The sequence below is a fragment of the Perognathus longimembris genome, chromosome 2 (assembly GCF_023159225.1).
Source record: "Perognathus longimembris pacificus isolate PPM17 chromosome 2, ASM2315922v1, whole genome shotgun sequence".
Lineage (NCBI taxonomy): Eukaryota > Metazoa > Chordata > Mammalia > Rodentia > Heteromyidae > Perognathus > Perognathus longimembris.
The window spans coordinates 47,148,542-47,167,262 of NC_063162.1; the positions used below are offsets into that span (position 1 = coordinate 47,148,542).

The 18,721-nt window shown below is 53.4% G+C and overlaps 2 protein-coding genes across 6 annotated transcripts in view; one reads left to right on the forward strand and one right to left on the reverse strand.

Annotated features, from left to right (window-relative positions):
* Positions 1–12,525, forward strand: part of Cdh23 (cadherin related 23) — a 360,605-nt gene extending 348,080 nt beyond the window's left edge. Inside the window, exons 53-69 of one of the 3 annotated variants that reach the window (XM_048338969.1) lie at positions 854–1,031; positions 1,221–1,432; positions 3,436–3,627; positions 3,757–3,870; positions 4,967–5,096; positions 5,199–5,450; positions 5,530–5,691; positions 7,570–7,826; positions 8,175–8,272; positions 8,689–8,809; positions 8,897–8,976; positions 9,112–9,152; positions 9,230–9,290; positions 9,452–9,581; positions 9,722–9,844; positions 10,131–10,235; positions 11,181–12,525. In XM_048338969.1, the coding sequence (XP_048194926.1) occupies positions 854–1,031; positions 1,221–1,432; positions 3,436–3,627; positions 3,757–3,870; positions 4,967–5,096; positions 5,199–5,450; positions 5,530–5,691; positions 7,570–7,826; positions 8,175–8,272; positions 8,689–8,809; positions 8,897–8,976; positions 9,112–9,152; positions 9,230–9,290; positions 9,452–9,581; positions 9,722–9,844; positions 10,131–10,235; positions 11,181–11,507 (2,583 nt within the window). In that variant the 3' untranslated portion in view covers positions 11,508–12,525. Of the gene's footprint in view, positions 1–853; positions 1,032–1,220; positions 1,433–3,435; positions 3,628–3,756; positions 3,871–4,966; positions 5,097–5,198; positions 5,451–5,529; positions 5,692–7,569; positions 7,827–8,174; positions 8,273–8,688; positions 8,810–8,896; positions 8,977–9,111; positions 9,153–9,229; positions 9,291–9,451; positions 9,582–9,721; positions 9,845–10,130; positions 10,236–11,180 lie in introns of those variants that run through there. The other 2 variants (XM_048338966.1, XM_048338967.1) reach the window with 2 other exon arrangements.
* LOC125346430 (prosaposin) overlaps positions 12,389–18,721 on the reverse strand; it is a 30,660-nt gene continuing 24,327 nt past the window's right edge. For all 3 annotated transcript variants that reach the window (XM_048338973.1, XM_048338972.1, XM_048338970.1), the window contains 7 exons: positions 17,747–17,878; positions 16,197–16,292; positions 15,659–15,902; positions 15,427–15,584; positions 15,074–15,154; positions 14,719–14,826; positions 12,389–13,133 (listed from right to left, as the gene is read on the reverse strand). In XM_048338973.1, coding sequence (XP_048194930.1) covers positions 13,098–13,133; positions 14,719–14,826; positions 15,074–15,154; positions 15,427–15,584; positions 15,659–15,902; positions 16,197–16,292; positions 17,747–17,878 — 855 coding nt within the window. In that variant the 3' untranslated portion in view covers positions 12,389–13,097. The remainder of the gene's footprint in view (positions 13,134–14,718; positions 14,827–15,073; positions 15,155–15,426; positions 15,585–15,658; positions 15,903–16,196; positions 16,293–17,746; positions 17,879–18,721) is intronic.

The following is an 18,721-nucleotide window of genomic DNA, read 5'->3' on the forward strand; positions in this document are numbered from 1 at the left end:
GCTTCAGCTGCTAAAGGGAGGCTTCGTGGGGGTCGGCAGAGGAACCTGGTCCCTGGACACAGCACAAATCCCAATCAACAGGGGCGCGAGGGCTGAGTGTGGCAGCACAAAACTGTAATCCCAGCACTTGGAAGTGCAGAGGCAGGAGGAGGTGAGTTCGAGGCTGACCTGGGCTACAGAGCAAGATCCTCTCTCAAAAATAGTAATAAGCCGGGTGCTGAGGGCTTACACCTGTAAACCTAGCTACTCAGAAGGCTGAGATCTGATGATCGCAGTTCAAAGCCAGCCCTGGTAGGAAAGTCCCCGAGACTCTCACCTCCAATTAATCACCAGAAAACCAGAAGCGGAGCTGTGGCTCAAGTGGTAGAATGCTAGGCTTGAGCTGAAGAGCTCAGGAACAGAGCCCAGGCCCAGAGTTCAAGCCCCATGACTGACAAAAAAAAAAAAAAAAAAAGGGTTTTAGGGAGTGGAGGAACCCCGCTCCAGCATGAAGTTCTGGAAAGTAAAGCCAGACTTCCAGAGCCCCTGTGAAGGTAACACGGGAGGAGGAGAAAAGCCAAGCCTCCTCTTCTGGGTCTGGTACCCGAAACTCCTCATTGTAGGCGTTTGCTTGAACAACACTAGTGAGATCTAGCTGGTGACGTCATGCGCCAGCCTCACAAGGACTCTGAGAAAAGCTATTTCTGTCCCATTGGCACACTTATGGAAACTGGAGGCTCGGAGATTGAATAAATTCCCTGAGTCCAGACGCCAGTGTGTTTGAAGACCTCCCTCCCAGGGTGGTCCCTGAACCCTCCCCAGAGACAACCTCCATCATGGTCCTGACCCTTGACCTTGACACACACACCCCCAGGTGGTGATCCAAGTGCTCGATGTCAATGACTGCCGACCACAGTTCTCCAAGCCCCAGTTCAGTACAAGTGTATATGAGAACGAGCCAGCCGGCACCTCAGTCATCACCATGATGGCCACTGACCAGGATGAGGGCTCCAATGGCCAGCTCACCTACTCCCTCGAGGGTCCTGGCATGGGTATGTAGCCTGTCCTCGATGCCGCAATGGCTTAAAAGTAGTGGCAGGTTGTCATGCCTGCAGTACCCCCCAACACCTCTTATCCCCCACCCCACCCCCACCTCAGGCCAGGAGGAAGGGGAAGGAAGGATGGACAGGAAGGATGGCTCAGCCAGAGCCTGACCTCCCGCCCTCCTCTGCCCCTGCCAGAGGCCTTCCACGTGGACATGGATTCCGGCCTCGTGAGCACACAGCGCCCCCTGCAATCCTACGAGAGGTTCAACCTGACCGTGGTGGCCACGGACGGTGGACAGCCCCCGCTCTGGGGCACAACCATGCTCCTGGTGGAGGTCATCGATGTCAATGACAACCGTCCGGTCTTCGTGCGGCCACCCAATGGAACAATTCTCCACGTACGAGAGGTACTTCTGCCCCCCAGCATCCACCCTCTGTGACCAACCCGCCTTCTGCAGTCATGGCCCAGGAGAGTGGGGGAAGAGGACCCATTGTCAGGAGTGGATACGGAGGCCAGGCAGAGGAACAAACTACCCTGGGACCGCACAGAGCAGAACCACATGATGGTTAGCAGAGGGGGCAACTGCTCTGGAGTTCAAGTGTATCACTGCAGTGATCTTGAGCAAGCGACTTCCCTGAGTATGTCTCCCAGCTACACATGGGACAAGTAATCTCTTGCTCCTAGATGTCTACCAAGGACCCGTCTCCCCATTACCTACTTCCTCCACGCTGATCTCAGAATAAACCCAGGTCCTTCTGTCTGGCTGGTGTTCCTGCTGATGCTGAAATGTGGGCAGCCCAGGCTGGGGATAAGCATCTAGACAGCCGAGGATGGGCCAAAGCACTGGAGTCGCTCCAAGTCTTCCCTTCCTTGGCCTGAGTGGCTGTTTAAAGACAGAGGAAGTGTTCCTTCCTCTAATTCTCTTTCTCCTAAGCCCCCAGGGTGCAAATGTTCCTTGGTGGTGCACTTGGGGTATCTGACTTGTTCTTTGCCTCCCCCAAACTTCAGCAAGTCTCCCCTTCTCAGAATGTCAATGCTCCAATCTGAAGAGAATTCTCCCAGGACTGACTCATGTGTGTGTGTGTGTGTGTGTGTGTGTGTGTGTGTGTGTATGCATGCATGCATGCACACACATACCAATATTGGGGCTTGAACTCAAGGCCTGGGCAGTCACTGATCTTTTTTACTCAAGTCTAGCACTCTACCACTTGATCTACAGCTCTACTTTGGGCTTGTTTTGGTGGTTAATTAGTGATAAGAGTCTCAAGGATTTCCTTGCCCTGACTGGTTTCAAACCTTGATCCTCCTGTCTCAGCCTCCTGGGTAACTAGAGTTACAGGCATTAACCATTTGCACCTGGCTTCAAAAACCTTGTCCCTGGTGAGGTGTCAGTGGTGTCTGAGTGGGCCTCTGCTTGCTACAGAGCTAGGTACTCAGCCCCCTTGACCAGCCCTGCAGAACACAGGATGTGTGCTCTGCCTTCAACTCCTATATGCCTGCCAACCACCTCTTATCCTTTACCTTAAATCTAGCTTGCTCAATCTTATTGTAATTCATAATGTTTGTCAGCTGCTTCGGATCTTTTCTATGGAAGGGGACAGTATAAATTAATAATCATCTAGTTCCTTTCCACACCAAAGGCCCCGTTTACTAAGTTTTCCCTTCAAGGGCTCTGTATCCAGGAAGATTCATGTCTCTGGAACAGCCTGCATTTTCAAAGTAATTATCTATTTGTCATCTCACTTTTTATTAATTGGATGTACCTGCTCTTTGGCGCTCCCGAGTGTCATGATCAATGAGATAAACAATGGAGCCATGCTGAGCCAGGGATTTTTCTTGTAGAAGGGAAGAAGCATGCTGGAGTTCCCTCGTCCTAGGCAGCCTTTGCGTGAGCTGCTGGCTGACTCACTTAGGTTTTTGTATCTTTAGACTTAAGTCAGAGGAAGGGGAGAGGTTGGGGCTCATGGCAGTCAAGTGGCACGTCCAAGTTCCACAGTGAATTGATAACTGGAGCCAGGTGGACCCAGGCAAGGCCTGTGTCCCCCATCTTGGAGCCCTGTTGGCTCCATGGTGCTGGGTGGACATGGTCAGAGTGGCTAGGATTGGGTAGTAATAGCAGAGAGAACAAGGAAGACATGGGACCAAGTGTGTGTGTGGGGGGGGGGAGTTTTGAGGTTCCCTAAGCCCCCACATGCAGTGGCCCTAAAGGGTGGTGGGAGCACTATTACTTGGTTTGGGGAGAAGGGGAGAAAACATCAGGCACTCAGGGTCCAGCCACACAGGCAGGCCGTCCCTCATGGCCCAGAAGGGGGCACGTCCCACGACGGCAGGAGAGAGGGCAAGAGCTCTATGAGAGCCTGGATTCCCTCAGGGGTCCGGATGGACACCTCCTCCCCTCGGCCTCCCTAGGAGATCCCACTGCGCTCCAATGTGTATGAGGTCTACGCCACAGACAAGGACGAAGGCCTGAACGGGGCAGTGCGCTACAGCTTCCTGAAGACAGCCGGCAACCGGGACTGGGAGTACTTCACCATCGACCCGGTCAGCGGCCTCATCCAGACCGCACAGCGCCTCGACCGCGAGAAGCAGGCGGTGTACAGTGTAAGCACCGGGATGCCTGGAGAGGCCACTGGGCTCGGCTCCAGGACCACCCCTGGAGGACTGTGAGGAAAGCATGTCGTGGGTCCTGAATACCTCCCCAACCTTTCCCCTGACCCCTTCTGCCTCCAGCTCATCTTGGTGGCCAGTGACCTGGGCCAGCCCGTGCCATATGAGACCATGCAGCCCCTGCAGGTGGCCTTGGAGGACATTGATGACAACGAGCCCCTCTTCGTGAGGCCTCAGGTGAGCTCTCCACCCCCTGCACCCATCACACCCACACAGGCATCATTGCCTGCCAGCTTACCCGGGCGCGCTCCATGCATCTGTGCCCTGACCCACATCTGGTTACTGTGTGGAAAACATCTGTCAGAGCAGGTGCCAACGGCTCACACCTGTAATCCTGGCCATACAGGAGGCTGAGATCTGAGACTCTTGGTTCAAAAGCAACCTGGGAAGACAAGTCCAAGAGACTCTTATCTCCAACAAACCAGCAAAATGCCCAAGAGAAGGGGTGGCTCAAGTGGTGGAATCCAGCCTTGAGCACAAGGCCCTGAGTTTTAAGTACACACACACACACACACACACCCCACATACACACACCACATCTTCACACAGGAACAGCTATGGTACACAGTACTGAGCACTATTTCCAGGTACCACCCAGTGATCATAAAAGCAGACAAAACACCCAGTATTCTTGCATCCGTGTGGACATGCATGTCGACACACACATAAAAAATGAAAATTAACTGTGATCGAATTGGAATAGAGACAGAAATGACAAGGCTGAGGGTCACTGGGTGGACCCTGTGGCATTCACCCAGGGGTGGGATGTCCCCTAGAGATGATCCTAGAAACACACTCATTCAGACTTTCCCTCAGTGAAATATCCATGTGTTCTGAACCAACACCAAGCTGTCCTGTGTTCATGGAGGGCATCCCCGGGTGACATTTCCCCAGGCATGGAGCTCAATTAAGACATTCTACTTAGCGGGGAGCTCATGCCCTAAATCCTAGCTACTCAGGAGGCTGAGATCTGAGGGTCACAGTTTGAAGCCAGCCAAGCAGGAAAGTCACTGAGACTCTTCAATTTAACCCCCCAAAAGCTGGAAATGGACCAGTGAGCAAAAAAGCTAAGAGACAGCAGCCAGGCTGTGAGTTCTAGCCTCAGTACCTGCACACACACACACACACACACACACACACACACACACACACACACACACGCTGCCTATGAGGAATTGACAATAAGATCCTCTGCACCCACAAGGACATCCCAAGGGGTCCCCTTGGCTAGGTTGGAAGCCCCGCCTCCTGTCACAATCTGCTCCCTCTGCAGAAAGGCAGCCCCCAGTACCAGCTGCTGACTGTGCCTGAGCACTCGCCCCGTGGCACCCTCGTGGGCAACGTGACCGGGGCCGTGGATGCAGACGAGGGCTCCAACGCTATTGTGTACTACTTCATAGCAGGTGGGGCCTGACACAGCCAGCTCCCCTTCCCAGCCCAGGGGCCGGAGAGGGCCCACATGGGCCCCACCTGCCCTGCCTCTCACCCTGTGCCCGGTCCCACAGCTGGTAACGAGGAGAAGAACTTCCATCTGCAGCCTGACGGGCGCCTGCTGGTCCTGCGGGACCTGGACCGGGAGCGGGAAGCCGTTTTCTCCTTCATTGTCAAGGCCTCCAGCAACCGCAGCTGGACGCCGCCACGAGGCCCCTCCGCGGCCCTCGACCTGGCGACCGACCTCACGCTGCAGGAGGTGCGCGTGGTGCTGGAGGATATCAACGACCAACCGCCCCGCTTCACCAAAGCTGAGTACACCGCAGGTGCGGGCCAGGGGCCCGGGCTTGGGGTGTGAGCCGCCCCTTCCCCGCCTTGCTCCTACAACCTCCCTTGCTCCCACAGGGGTGGCCACAGATGCCAAGGTGGGCTCAGAGTTGATCCAGGTGCTGGCCCTGGACGCAGACATCGGCAACAACAGCCTGGTCTTCTATGGTATTCTGGCCATCCACTACTTCCAGGCCCTCGCCAATGACTCTGAGGATGTGGGCCAAGTCTTCACCATGGGTAGGAACCTGGCCACACACAGGTGGCTTCCTGCCAAGACCTCTGCACTGTAGGGACTGTTGTCTGAGGATATGGGAGTCCCAGGGCTGGTGTGAGCCCTCCTGCTCACCCACTGATCCATCTTCCATTCCCCAAATTCTACATCTACCCACCTGCTAACTTATTTACTTTATTTAGTTCTCACTCAGCCTTTTCAGCTGGTGCTGTGCCATCTGAGCCATGCCTCTAGTCCGGCTTTTTTTGTCGTGAGAGCTGAACTCAGGGCCTGGGCTAGTGCTCTACTAATTGGAGCCACACATAGCTCCACTTCCTGTTTTGTGGTGGTTAATTGGAGATAAGAGTCTCACAGACTTTCCTGCCCTGTCTGCCTTTGAACCACAATCCTCAGATATCAGCCTCCTGAGTAGCTAGGATTACAGGCAATGAATGAACCACCAGCACCTGGCTCAGCCCAGCTTTTTAGCTAGTTAATCGAAGATATGGTACCTGGGCTGGAGATATTTCCACTCAGGCTGGCTTTGAACTTCAGTCCTCCTGAGTAATCAGGATTCATTCATCCACCTATCTTCTCCACTTTCTACTGTCCTCTCCATATTTCTGATGCCTATGTGTCAGGCATGGTGCTAGGCACTGTGAGCTGGAATTCAAGGAGCACTTACACTTAGGCATATGTACTTTTGCTCAACCATTTGCCATGTGCCTCACTGAGCCTCAGGGGCAGGATCTAGAAGGCTCCTCTGTCCCATTATCATCTCCTTCTTCTCTCTCTACCATCTCCTCCTTCTCTCTCTACCATCTCCTGTGTGCCAGGCTAGAATGGCAGAGGGACTCACTGGCCTCTCGGATCTTGTAGTTCTGAGCCAGCTCCTCAGCCTCCTGCCCCTTTTTTTTTCTTTTTTCCCAATTGGTCATAGGGCTGTCCCTGAGCATTTTCACTCAAAGCTCAAAGGCATAGCTCCACTTCTGGTTTTCTCATGGAGATGAGTGTCTCATGGACTTTCCTGCACAAGCTGGCTTGGAACTGTGATCCTCAGATCTCAGCCTCCTGAGTAGCTGGAATTACAGGTGTGAGCCAACAGTGCCCACCTTCCCCCTGCTCCTCTTAAGGTCCCATGTCCAGCCGGTCTGAACAGCCTTCTATATGCTGGGCCAGATGTCTCCCACTCATCCCTGGGCCTCTGACCCCTCCCTTCCCAGATCTCCCCTCTCTGTCTTCATCTGCCCTCCCTCTCCATCCTTCAAGGCCTAGTCCATGTGCTGCCTCCTCCAGTCTGCACTTACACCAATAAACCAAAGTCCAGAGGCTGAGTAGCTTGGCTGAAAGCCACCCATGGCTAAAAGCATCACATCTGGAATCCAGGTCTGCTGTCTTTTTAGAGATGTCTGCTGTGTGCCTCCAGTCATGTCTCTACTATATTTGTAGGAATCCGAACTACTTGTATCCAGTACATGAGCAGGACACTAAGGGAGCTCAGATACATCTGTGGCACCAGCGTAGGATGTTCGAGTGGCATACTTAGCATCTCTGAGCCAGTTCAACCCACAGTTTTATTTAATAAGCAGATTGTTTCAATTTGGAGTCTTTTTTTTTTGTTTTTTGGTGGTTTTTTTTTTTAAAGGATTCTCCTAAGAATAGAAACACCCTGCTTCTCTAGGAAAAGCAGGTTGTGGAGGGGGACAAGTTAGCAGCCAAGACCTGCATGGCTTCCCTTCAAATGGACAAGTGCACCCAACTCTTACCTTTGCTCCCTGTGGGGCATCTGTGTGGCCTCCTCTGGTGGCCCCAGGCCCTACTCCCCCTCCTGGGGGCAGGGGAGGGGGGGCTCAGGAGTGCTGAGCAGTGTCCGGGCTGGGCCTCAACCTTGGCTCTTCCCATAGGGAGTGTGGATGGGATCTTGCGTACCTTCGACCTCTTCATGGCTTACAGTCCAGGCTACTTCGTGGTAGACATTGTGGCCCGAGACCTGGCAGGCCACAATGATACAGCCATCATTGGCATCTACATCCTGAGGGATGACCAGCGCGTCAAGATCGTCATCAATGAAATCCCTGACCGTGTGCGTGGCTTCGAGGAGGAGTTCATCCGCCTGCTCTCCAATATCACAGGAGCCATCGTCAACACAGACGATGTGCAGGTGCCCGGGGACCCACCTTGGGCTAGGGACAGAGGGAGTAAAAGCCTGATGGAACAAGCCCTTGAAAAGGGGCTGTGTGCCTCCTGGGCCATTCTGTCCTAGCAGCATGGCCTTGAGGAAAGTTCCTCCAGATCTCTGGGCCTGTCTCCCCTTAAATAAAATGGGACTAATAATGGTCACACCTGCCCCTGTTGGGCGATGCGATTGGCACTATGCGTGGGCCTTAGTGATATCTGGTGGTGATAGGTCCATTTCAAGGTAGGGCAGAAGGGCTCCTGGAAGAAGCTGCTCCTCCCCTCCCCACCCCTGCTGTAGTGACCACACCCCACAAAGCCTCCTCTCATCTAGTTCCACGTGGACCAGAAGGGCCGGGTAAACTTTGCCCAGACAGAGCTGCTCATTCACGTGGTGAACCGTGACACGAACCGTATCCTGGATGTGGACCGGTAGGTGGGGGCTCGGTGCCCCATCTTGTCTCCCTCCCCACCTATCCTGGGATCCAGAGGCATAAGGAGCAACATGAGGCCCACTGTGTGGGAGCTCCCCTTAAAAGGCAGGCAGGGCTGGGGAAGAGAACTTGGTGGGGGCCATGTTGGGTACTCTGGACCTTGCTCTCTGGTCTCTAAAATGGTATTTGCCACCTGTTGTGAGCTAGCCCAGGCCCCTGGTGCAGGCCTGGGGCCAGGTGAGGTGCTATGCTCTCCTAGCCAGGCAGGCTTTCCTCTTGCAAGGCCTTAGGACAGACGGCGAACCTAGGGGCTGGAGACTAGAACACAGCAGGCTATGTTGGGGGCCGCTCTTAGGGGGGTGGCTGTGGCTGAGCCAGAGAGCCAAGCCCCCATTCCCCCACCACCACTCCCAGAGTGATCCAGATGATTGATGAGAACAAAGAACAGCTGCGGAACCTTTTCCGGAACTACAACGTCCTGGATGTGCAGCCCGCCATCTCAGTGCGGCTGCCAGATGACATGTCTGCCCTGCAGGTATCAGCAGTGCCCCCAACCACCTACCCCCATAGCCCAGGCAGGCGCAGAGCCCATCTGCTTAGGCCTGGCCTCTTTTCCTTGCAGATGGCGATCATCATCCTGGCCATCCTCCTCTTCCTGGCAGCCATGCTCTTCATCCTCATGAACTGGTATTACAGGACCGTGTGAGTATGCCCACTCTTGCTGGGAGCTGGCTGACCACCCTACTCCTGGATGCTTGGGGGGAGGGGGAGATTTTAGGGCTAAAGGCCTATGATTCAAGCCCAGCCTCCCTCATGGAGGTCTCTTTTTCTCTGCAGACATAAAAGGAAGCTGAAGGCCATTGTGGCTGGCTCAGCAGGTGAGTGAGGGTAAGGGTGGACCAGGAAAGCAGAGGGCAGGGGCTCCTCCCACCCCACCTTTACACTCTCCCTGCAGGGAACCGTGGCTTCATTGATATTATGGATATGCCCAACACCAATAAGTACTCCTTTGATGGGTGAGTGGGGCCCTGCTCATCTCATTAGTGGATCCACCTAGGAGAGAACTCCTTGTAGCCTGGGGTGTGAGCGCCCCCTGGTGGGTTATCTACCACCACCACCCCTTGGAAACTGCGTTGCTGAGCTGGGATCTCTCACCTGTTCACCTTCCCAACTGCAGAGCCAACCCTGTGTGGCTGGACCCCTTCTGCCGGAACCTGGAGTTGGCCGCCCAGGCTGAACACGAGGATGACCTGCCCGAGAACCTGAGCGAGATCGCAGACTTGTGGAACAGCCCCACCCGCACCCATGTGAGCCCAGGGCAGTGGGTAAACTGAGGGACGGAGGTGTAAGCGCCCCTGTGGCTAAAGAGCTGGGTTCTCTGTTGTCTCCTACCCTGTGCTGAATACATCATGTGTAGCACTGTTTCCGTTTATGTCCCTTTCCCCAGGGAACCTTTGGGCGTGAGCCAGCAGCAGTCAAGCCTGACGATGACAGGTACCTGCGGGCAGCCATCCAAGAGTATGACAACATTGCCAAGCTGGGCCAGATCATTCGAGAAGGACCCATCAAGGTAAGCCCTTCCCAGTCTCCTACACCCAGACCCTGGCTGGAGCTGGACCCTACTTGTATATGCAGCGAGGTACAAGCTCCAGGCTGTTAGATCCGCCCTCCATGGGGGGAGAGCACCAGGGTGAAGGATTTTAACCTGAGGTGGCCTGCCATCAGTTCGGGAATGAGCCCACATGGGTTTCGGCTCCCAGACTCTGCAGTAGGACTAGACACTGCACCTGACTCCCACAGAGAGTGAGGGTGGGCCAGGGGCAGCCTCGGGGGGGCTAACCCTCTCCCTCCTCCAGGGATCGCTGCTGAAGGTGGTCCTGGAGGATTACCTGCGGCTCAAAAAGCTCTTTGCACAGCGGATGGTGCAAAAAGCCTCCTCCTGCCACTCTTCCATCTCCGAGGTAGCGAGGTAGCCGGGGGTGGGCGGGAGCTGTGTGCCGTGCCCCACTCCTGGGGGTGCTGTTACTCTGCCACCCTTCTTTGTCTCTGGAGCTAAAGGCTAAAGCCAACATGAGGGGGCAGGTCTGACTGCTGGCCCTGATCAGGGTCTTCCCCAGGGATGAGTGGGCCCCAAGGCAGTGCTGCTCAGAGCCCACCAACTCCAAGATATCTTTGAGGAATTCTTCACTTTTAAGGAAGTGGTAAAGAATCGGGCCTATATGTGTACCCAAGGCAGTTGTGTCAACATTTACACAGTGACTTAAAAACTGATTTCCTGAGCTGGGCGCCTGTGGCTCACACCTATAATCCTAGCTACTCAGGAAGCTGAGACGTAAGGACTGTAGTTCAAAGCCAGCCCAGGCCAGAAAGCCAGGAGACTCTTATTTCCAGTTAACCACCAAAAATAGCAGAAGTGGTGCTGTGGCTCAAAATGATAGAGCACTAGCCTTGAGCAGAAAAGGGCCCAGGGCCTGAGTTCAAGTCCCACAACTGACAAAAAAATCCCACCAAAACCTTAATACCCTCTGGATACACAATGCCAACTGGAACTGCCCAATAGGGCACAAGTCATTTCCACACCCTATTTATCTCCACCTGGCTGGAACTAAGTTATTCATAGGGCTGGGGCATGAGCTCAAACCCCAAACTTAAGTCAACTTGGTGACAGCCCTTTCTTCACGGATATGCATGTTCCTGAGGTCACAATAGCACCTTAAATGTCCATGGCCCCTCAAATCCCTCTTCAGAACCTTAAAAGGCTGTCTGCCGAGCAGGTTCCTTATGTGTCAATAATGGGCACCTAACCGCTGGGACTCTTGGGCCATCCATCTGCTCATACCTGGGGCATGGCCTGAGCTGGGGGACAGGGGATGTCCTGGGCCATAGGGGTTCCTGGCCTCTTGCAGCTGATTCAGACTGACCTGGAGGAGGAGCCTGGGGACCGCAGCCCAGGCCAGGGCAGCCTGCGCTTCCGCCACAAGCCACCCATGGAGCTCAAGGGGCCAGACGGCATTCATGTGGTACACGGCAGCACCGGCACACTGCTGGCTACTGACCTCAACAGCCTACCCGAGGATGACCAGAAGGGCCTGGGCCGTTCGCTGGAGACACTGACGGCTGCCGAGGCCACTGCCTTCGAGCGCAATGCCCGCACAGAGTCTGCCAAATCCACACCTCTGCACAAGCTCCGAGACGTGATCATGGAGAGCCCCCTGGAGATCACGGAGCTGTGACCCATGGGTGCCGCACTGGCTGGGGGAGCTTGAACCCAGGGCGGGAGCCAGGACAAGCCAGCTCTGCACAGACCACCTTGAGTCAGCCCTGGCAGCCTGCATAGCTGTTGAGATTCTACTTTTGCCAGACGCTCATTCAGCATCTGATCTCTACCTTCATAAGATTTGTTATTTTTTTAAGAAAACCAAACAAAATACTAAGCATCTAAGGATGAGGTAAGGAGGGTCCACTGGGGCTCAGGAGGCTGAGGACCAGCTGCTGGACTAGAGGGCAAGCAGGCCCTTGTTCCTCCTCCCACTCCGCCCTACCCAGCAAGTCCCAACCACCACCAGGCAGGACCCCAGCACAGGAGCAGGGCCCAGGCTGGCATCCCTGATGGCCAACCAATGACTTTACCTGAGGCCTGCTATGTTGTCACCTGTCCGAACACCCAGGTGGAGGCACTGACCCCTGCCCTCCACAGACAAGGTCAATGTCAACATTCCATTTCACTGGCTTCCCCCATGTGCCCAACTGAGATACATGACTGATGGAAACGTCACAGGTTTTGAATGTAGAGTGTTTTTGTGTGCTCCTTTTCCAAATTAAGTTATTCCCTCATGGTTTCCCCTGGTTTTGTTTAACTGGTTCTCACTGGAAGTTTCTGGAATGGTCTGTTTAAAAAAAGAACTCACAAGGAACCGGAAATACACTGGCTCTGGAGAATTTCCATGTATATACTGGGGTGACACAGGGACCACTGAGGGTGAGGATAGGCAGGTGCTCCCAACCCACTCTCCTGTGAGGGAAGAGTTAGGTGGGCTTTTTACCCACTGGACTTCCTGCTTTGGGGCTCAGAGCCCACACTGATTCCTGAGAACACAGAAACCTAAGACCCAAATCTGTTAACAGAACTTTATTGTTAAATCACAGAAACTTTAGTAGTGCAAGACAAATGAAAATCACTAAGTCTACTTAACAGCAAATGGCCATCTTTGTGGCTCAGCTTGCAGTCTCCTGGCAATCAGTGGTGGCAGGCAAGAAGCCCAACAGTGCCACTCCACACACCCTGCAGTGACCCTCTGCGTGTTGGCCACACTGGCTGGAAAGGGCCAAAAAAACAAGCAGGACAGCAGCATCTGGACAGGCACGCAGGCGGCAGCCACCAGGGATTGGCCTCCCACATGACAGCCAGATTACATTCAGGGACACTTCTCACAGAACCCCAAACAAGGCATGGGCAGGAAAAAGCAGGCTCAAGGGTGCTTCCAGAATACAGTTGGGATCAATGCTATTGTCTTAAAGACTGCCTGCTCTGCTGGCTCTCACCAGCACTGGCAACACCCCTCCCTCCTCCCAGCAGGTGCATGCAAGGGCAGTGAGAGGGCTTAGGACCCAGGATCCCATCCTTCTGGCAGGCAGGGACACGAAGCGGCTGCTGGTGGGCAACCGGCACTTCCCACGTGACAGCAATGCTACAAGGGAGGATGGGGTGGGGGTAGGGCTTTTTTTTTTGTAACAAAGTCAAATAGATATCTGTGCGTTCACTACCCCCGCCCCCCAACACACACATGTAGAAAAGGTTACGGTTTCTGTGAGATGGAAAAATCTTAGTTCCACACATGGCGTTTGCAATGGTCCACAGCCTGAGAGGAGAGAGAAAAGTGGTTAGGCTCCACACAAGCTCTATTCCTGGCCCATTAGCACCTAAAGTGGGACCCAGTATCTTCTTGAGTACCCAAGACAATATCCCACTTAGGGGTAGGGTGTAGAAGTACATACCATAACCCTAGCACTTGGGAGGCAAGAGGATCAGATGAGAGCTCAAAGCCAGCCAGGCTATATGGTGAAACTCTCCAAAAAGAGGGGGGAGGATGGGGCAGGAGAGGAGGGCAGAAAGCCTACCTCAAGTGGGATCTAGAGTACTTTCCCAGGGGCCGGGAATATGGTCTAGTGGCAAGAGTGCTTGCTTCATAGAGTACTTGCCCAGCATGTGAGTCGTAGGATCAATCTCCAGTATTACCAAAAAAGAACCTGTGACCATTACATCTTTGAGGCCTCTTAAAGAGCCCAAAGCAGCACAGGTAAAAGCCCTTTACCCTCTGGCAGATGAATGCTGCAGTAGGGCTCGGGCCCATGCCCTGGCTCGAGCATGGGCCTACAAAAGCTTCGCTCCATGAGCACATTTACTCAGCAGCAGCAACCAGTTCCAGTGCTGGCCCACTGCAGGATGGGGGTAATGAGGTTAGGCTGGCGGAAGGAGCCAGGCCAGAGTGGGGACCTCCCTCTCCCCCTCCCTGCAAGTGGCCCACGATGGCCAATTAACATCCAACATGGTCACAAGAGCTCCAGGGAGGAAGAGAAAACTGCACAAAGGAGCACTGAGCAATGAGGTCAGGCCCAGCACCCCCATTCAGTGAAGCAGCATGGCTAGCCTACTGGCAGCTGCCACCAAGGACAGAGCCATAGCCCCTGCCTGGGACAGCTGGGCCAGGACTACTCCAATTTCTAGGCCACAGGGCAAACGTGTCGCTAGGGCATAAGAAACAGCAACGGTCTGGGCAGTAAGTCCCACAGGCGCCTTGTCTATACCTCACCATCATAATAGGACAAGAGCAGAAAAGCTTCACATTGAAGAATACCCTTCACCTCCTCTCTCCAGATGAGGGGGTCCTTTGCCTGGCCCTGAGTTCAATCCTCAGTTTAAAAAAAAAAAAATGGAGGAAATTGCGCAGTGGCTCAATGTGGTAGAGTGCTAGCCTTGAGAAAAAGAGCTCAGGGACAGTGCCCAGGCCCAGAGTTCAAGTCCCATGACTCGTAACAACAACAAAGTACTGAGACCAGAGCATGCCAGTGGCTCACACCTGTAATTTTACCTACTCAGGAGGCTGAACTCTCAGGATTGCAGTTTAAAGCCAGCCAGTAAGATGCTTATCTCCAACTAACAAGAAGCCAGAAATAGAACTGTGGCTCAAAGTAGCATAGTGTTAGCCATGAGCACAAAAAACTCAGAGACAGTGTGCCAAGGTGCAAAGTTCACACCTCAGATCTGGCATGCACATGCACACACAGAACATAGCCCTGTCTGAGCAACCCTGAGGACCCACCTGCCTCTCTAGGTTTTTATCCCATGTAAGCAGGCAGAGAGCTGACCACTGAGGTCTCTACAAGACAGGGCCCTGAGCAAGCTCCCTGCTGAGGGCGGGCTGCAGCCGGTGCACAGTTACTTACATTGCACTGGGCCGCCGTCTCCATGTTCTGGCACCAGTAGCCAGGGCCCCAGACACATTTCTCAGTCCCTAAGAGAAGTTTCCGGGCAGAGGGGCAGGCTCCGACTTTCTGTATGGAAGAGAATACAGATTAATGAAGGAGTCAAGTAGGGCTGCCCAGCCAGTCCCTGTGAGGACAGTGAGGGCTTCCAGAAGCAGGTGGCAATCAGTGCCCTGACCACTAGGGTTCAAACAATGGCACTCAGAGGCCTGCTACTCTGTCCCAACTCTGCCAAGTGTGGGAAGAACCTTCTGGTCCATGCAGACCCCCCAGGTTACTGCTGCCTGGGGGAGCCAGGCCGCCCAGAAAGGCTTACTGTGCACACGAAGGATGGATCCATGACCTCCACAAGGATCTCCACCAGCACAGGTTCATACTCGGTCACGAACTCATCACACTGCGAGTGAACATGGGACACAGGTCAGGACATGGGCACAGCCACACAAGGCCAGCAGGTGCCCAGCATACTCCTCTTCCCCACCAGGGAGCCCTGGCTGCACTCCCAGATATCCTCCCACCCACATGGCCCCACTAGCCCAGGTTCTTTTCCTTCCGTGGCTCCCTGTGAGCCACATCACCTCAAGGCAAACGCTGACTCCGGGGCAGAAGCAGCCATTGGTCCTCCCTGTGTCGCACTGGGCACAGCAGTGTGGCAACTCCAACCCATACCTGGTTCTTGTAGGGGTCAGGCAGGAAGCTGCAGCCCTTCTCCAGTGCGGCCAGGATCTCCTCCTTGGTGCTGTTTTTCTCCAGGTTGTGCTCCAAATAGCTGACCAGCTTCTTGCACACCTCACAGAAGCCACCTTTCTTCAGTGGAGTCACACGCGCTATAAAAGAGGGCACAGGGCTCAGTACTGGCAGGGGCCCAAGAAGGCTGCCCCTTATTATGCCCTGGGCTCACCAGGCAATGCAGACAGTTTGGGCAGTACGGGAGGCTGGCGCAGCCCAAGCCGACCAATCTTCCCCATCTGCTCCTTGTCGGAGGAACAGAGGCTGAGTTCCTGGCACACCACCTCAGGTTCTATCTCATGTTCAAGGATTGACAAGGCAGCAGGACCATACGTGTCCACTATCTCATGGCACATACTGGACACAGTAGCAGGCAACAGGGAGCACACAACATTCAAACTGTTGAGGATCTCCTCCTGAAACACAAGACAAAAGAACATGTAAGCTGGGAGGGTAAGCAGGGATGGGGACTCTGAAAAGAGCAGGAAACCATCCACTCACTCTACACATAGCTGAAAATCAGGGGAGGTCTGGGACATTGCTAGGTGGTAGAGCACTTGCCTAGCACATGGTTTCAATCCCCAACTTACCCAAAAAGAAAAAGCAGCAAGGGCCATGCCAGCCCTCCCACCTCCACAGTATTCCCCTGCTGGGATCTGAGTGTTGGAGAGGGGAGGGGGATGGCAGGCTTTCCTCTGAGGACCACATACCTCAGTATGGTTGTTATCAACCAACTTGTCCATCTGCTTCACAATGAATTCACAAGCCTTGCAGAAAACACCAGCCTGGGCCTGGATCAGCTCCTCCTGTGAAGAGTGGGGTGGGGCACTTTAATACTGGGACTGGGTGTCCTCATGGGCTAAGGGCCACTGCCCACTGAATTCACAACCATGTGCAGCTTCCTCCAGGTGTGATTTCCAACTTCATTATACAATGGAGGGTCCATCCCTTTTTCCAGTCCTCCATTACCACCACTTCTATCTCTTGCCCCTCCCACCCAAATTGGGGGGGGGGGGATTCCTACCCTCAGGCCCTCCCTACCATGAAAGGCTGATCATATGCATTCAATGTAATCATTTGGTCATTCCACTCTATGTTGGAATTGGGAAGGTAGGCAGTGGAGCAGGACCAGAACCAAAATGAGAAATTAAGTATCTACCTACTTTTTTACTTCTATTCTTTTTTGTTTGCTTGAACTCAGTGCCTGGAGCTTGCTAGGCTGGTATTCTACCACTTGAGCCACATCTCCAGCTCAGTACCTACTTTTTTAAGTCAGAGGTTTGCTCTTGACTTTCTAAAGTCTCATTAACATCTGAGATTGCTGCTCCCTTAATAAAAGCAACAGTGTTTTGATAATAAAAATTTGAAAAAAAAATTAAAAAATAAAAAATAAAAGCAACAGTGTTGGAGAAGACTTTCTGTGAGAAGCCAAGTATTCTCAACCTCCACTAACCAGCACAACAGGTCCAGCACCATGTGCCCAACAAGCACTTGAAATATGGCTGTGTCAACAAAGATCTCAAGTTTTAATACTGCTTAACTTTAACTGACGCAGTCACACATGACTAAGAAGTAGAGCCATGAATTGGATGAGTGGGGTGGCACCTCCTGTGGGGAGGAGGCCTGCTTCCTGACTCTAGGCACCCAACCCTTCCTGTGGCCACATATGCTCATATACTAAGCAGAGGAGCAACCACAGGGAGACAACTGGTAGCCAGATGGAAAGGACATTCTTGAACATCAAGCATGTGAGTTTCATGTGTAGTGTCAGGTAGCCAGGGCCCTGAGAAGGCAGAATGCCAATCCATGAACACAGGCCACCATTTACTCCCCACAACCCTAGACAGTGTCAGCCCAAAGAGGTGCTGGACAGAACACAGGTCCATTGCAGGATGAGGTAGATCTTTCCCAAAAGGTGCTTAGAAAACAAATCCACATGCCCAATGAGACTTCAGCCCTGGGAGAGAATCGGGGGTCTGTCCTGTAGCTAGAGAAGCTGAAGGACTCCAGAAAGGGAAAAGGTGAGGTTGGAGCCAGGCACTGAAATGTGAACGGCTGAACAACCAGAAGCTTGCTCCCCTCAGTACTAGGATTTCTAACTGTAAAACAGCTGGGGGAGGGGCTGCATCATTACCATGAGAGATACATTCCATACCTAGAGTAATCTCAAACTCAAATTTGTGAGCCCAGGATATGGTTCAACAAAGAGTGGCAAGCAGAGGGTCACACAGTCCCGGCCAGCACACAGTGGCACACGTACCTCAACAGGCTCCACCAGTTCCAGGGCAGGAAGGACATTCTCAGGAGCCACTTTGGCGGGGATCAAAGTCTGCATGGGCACTGCCTTGACCTCATCACAGAAGCCAACCAGTACACAAATCTCCTTGGGTTGCTGAAGAGAGCACAGAACCATCATCAGACACACAGCTTGCTCCCACCGCCTCAGACCTCTGGCTAGACATCAAAATCAGGGTACAGAGCTCCCTGACCAGTGCCAAAGCTGTCTCCTCCCACCCACTGGCAGGGACTCTAGATTCAACTTCAAAGGGCCCATGTCTAAAAGCAGATCACATGTGCCAGTTCCATCTGGAGGTAGCCTTCAGTCAGAGCCAAGCATGGCCTTGGCTGCTGTAACCAAGAACAGTCTCCCAGCACCCTTTAATCCCCCTGCCGCCTCCCCACCCCTGAATGCTCAACTCATTCTCAGTAAAAGTAAACTCTTAAGGGGAACTACAATGTACACAAACAGAAAGCCCAAGGCATTAGAAATAAAACCAAATCAGATCTTTCGGTGGCAAAACCATTTAAAATGATGCATTAAAGAGAAAATAAAATGCTGGCTTTTTTTTCTATAAGCCATAGTTCAGTGTTCACAAGTATACACATGCAAATCCAACCCCCAACTCATGAATCATCTCAATTCACAAGGTCTTCAGACTAACGCCTTCTGCTGTCCAGGCAGCCCATCATAGAGGATGATAGTTGGGACATGTGCATAGTATGAATGCAAGCCTGGCAGTCTGCCTCCATCCACTGTGCTTGCCAGGGGCAGAAACAGGACTATGGCAGGCCTGTGGAGGCAGGCAAGCTAGACAGTGGCAGTGTCCACCTGTACCATCCAAGAAGGCTAGACTAGTTAAGACTGGGGTGCTGGGAAAGGGACATTCTGTCTTTGGCACACTTTAAGATATGGAGAATTAGAATGAGGCTGAAGATACAGCAAGATTCTTAGAAA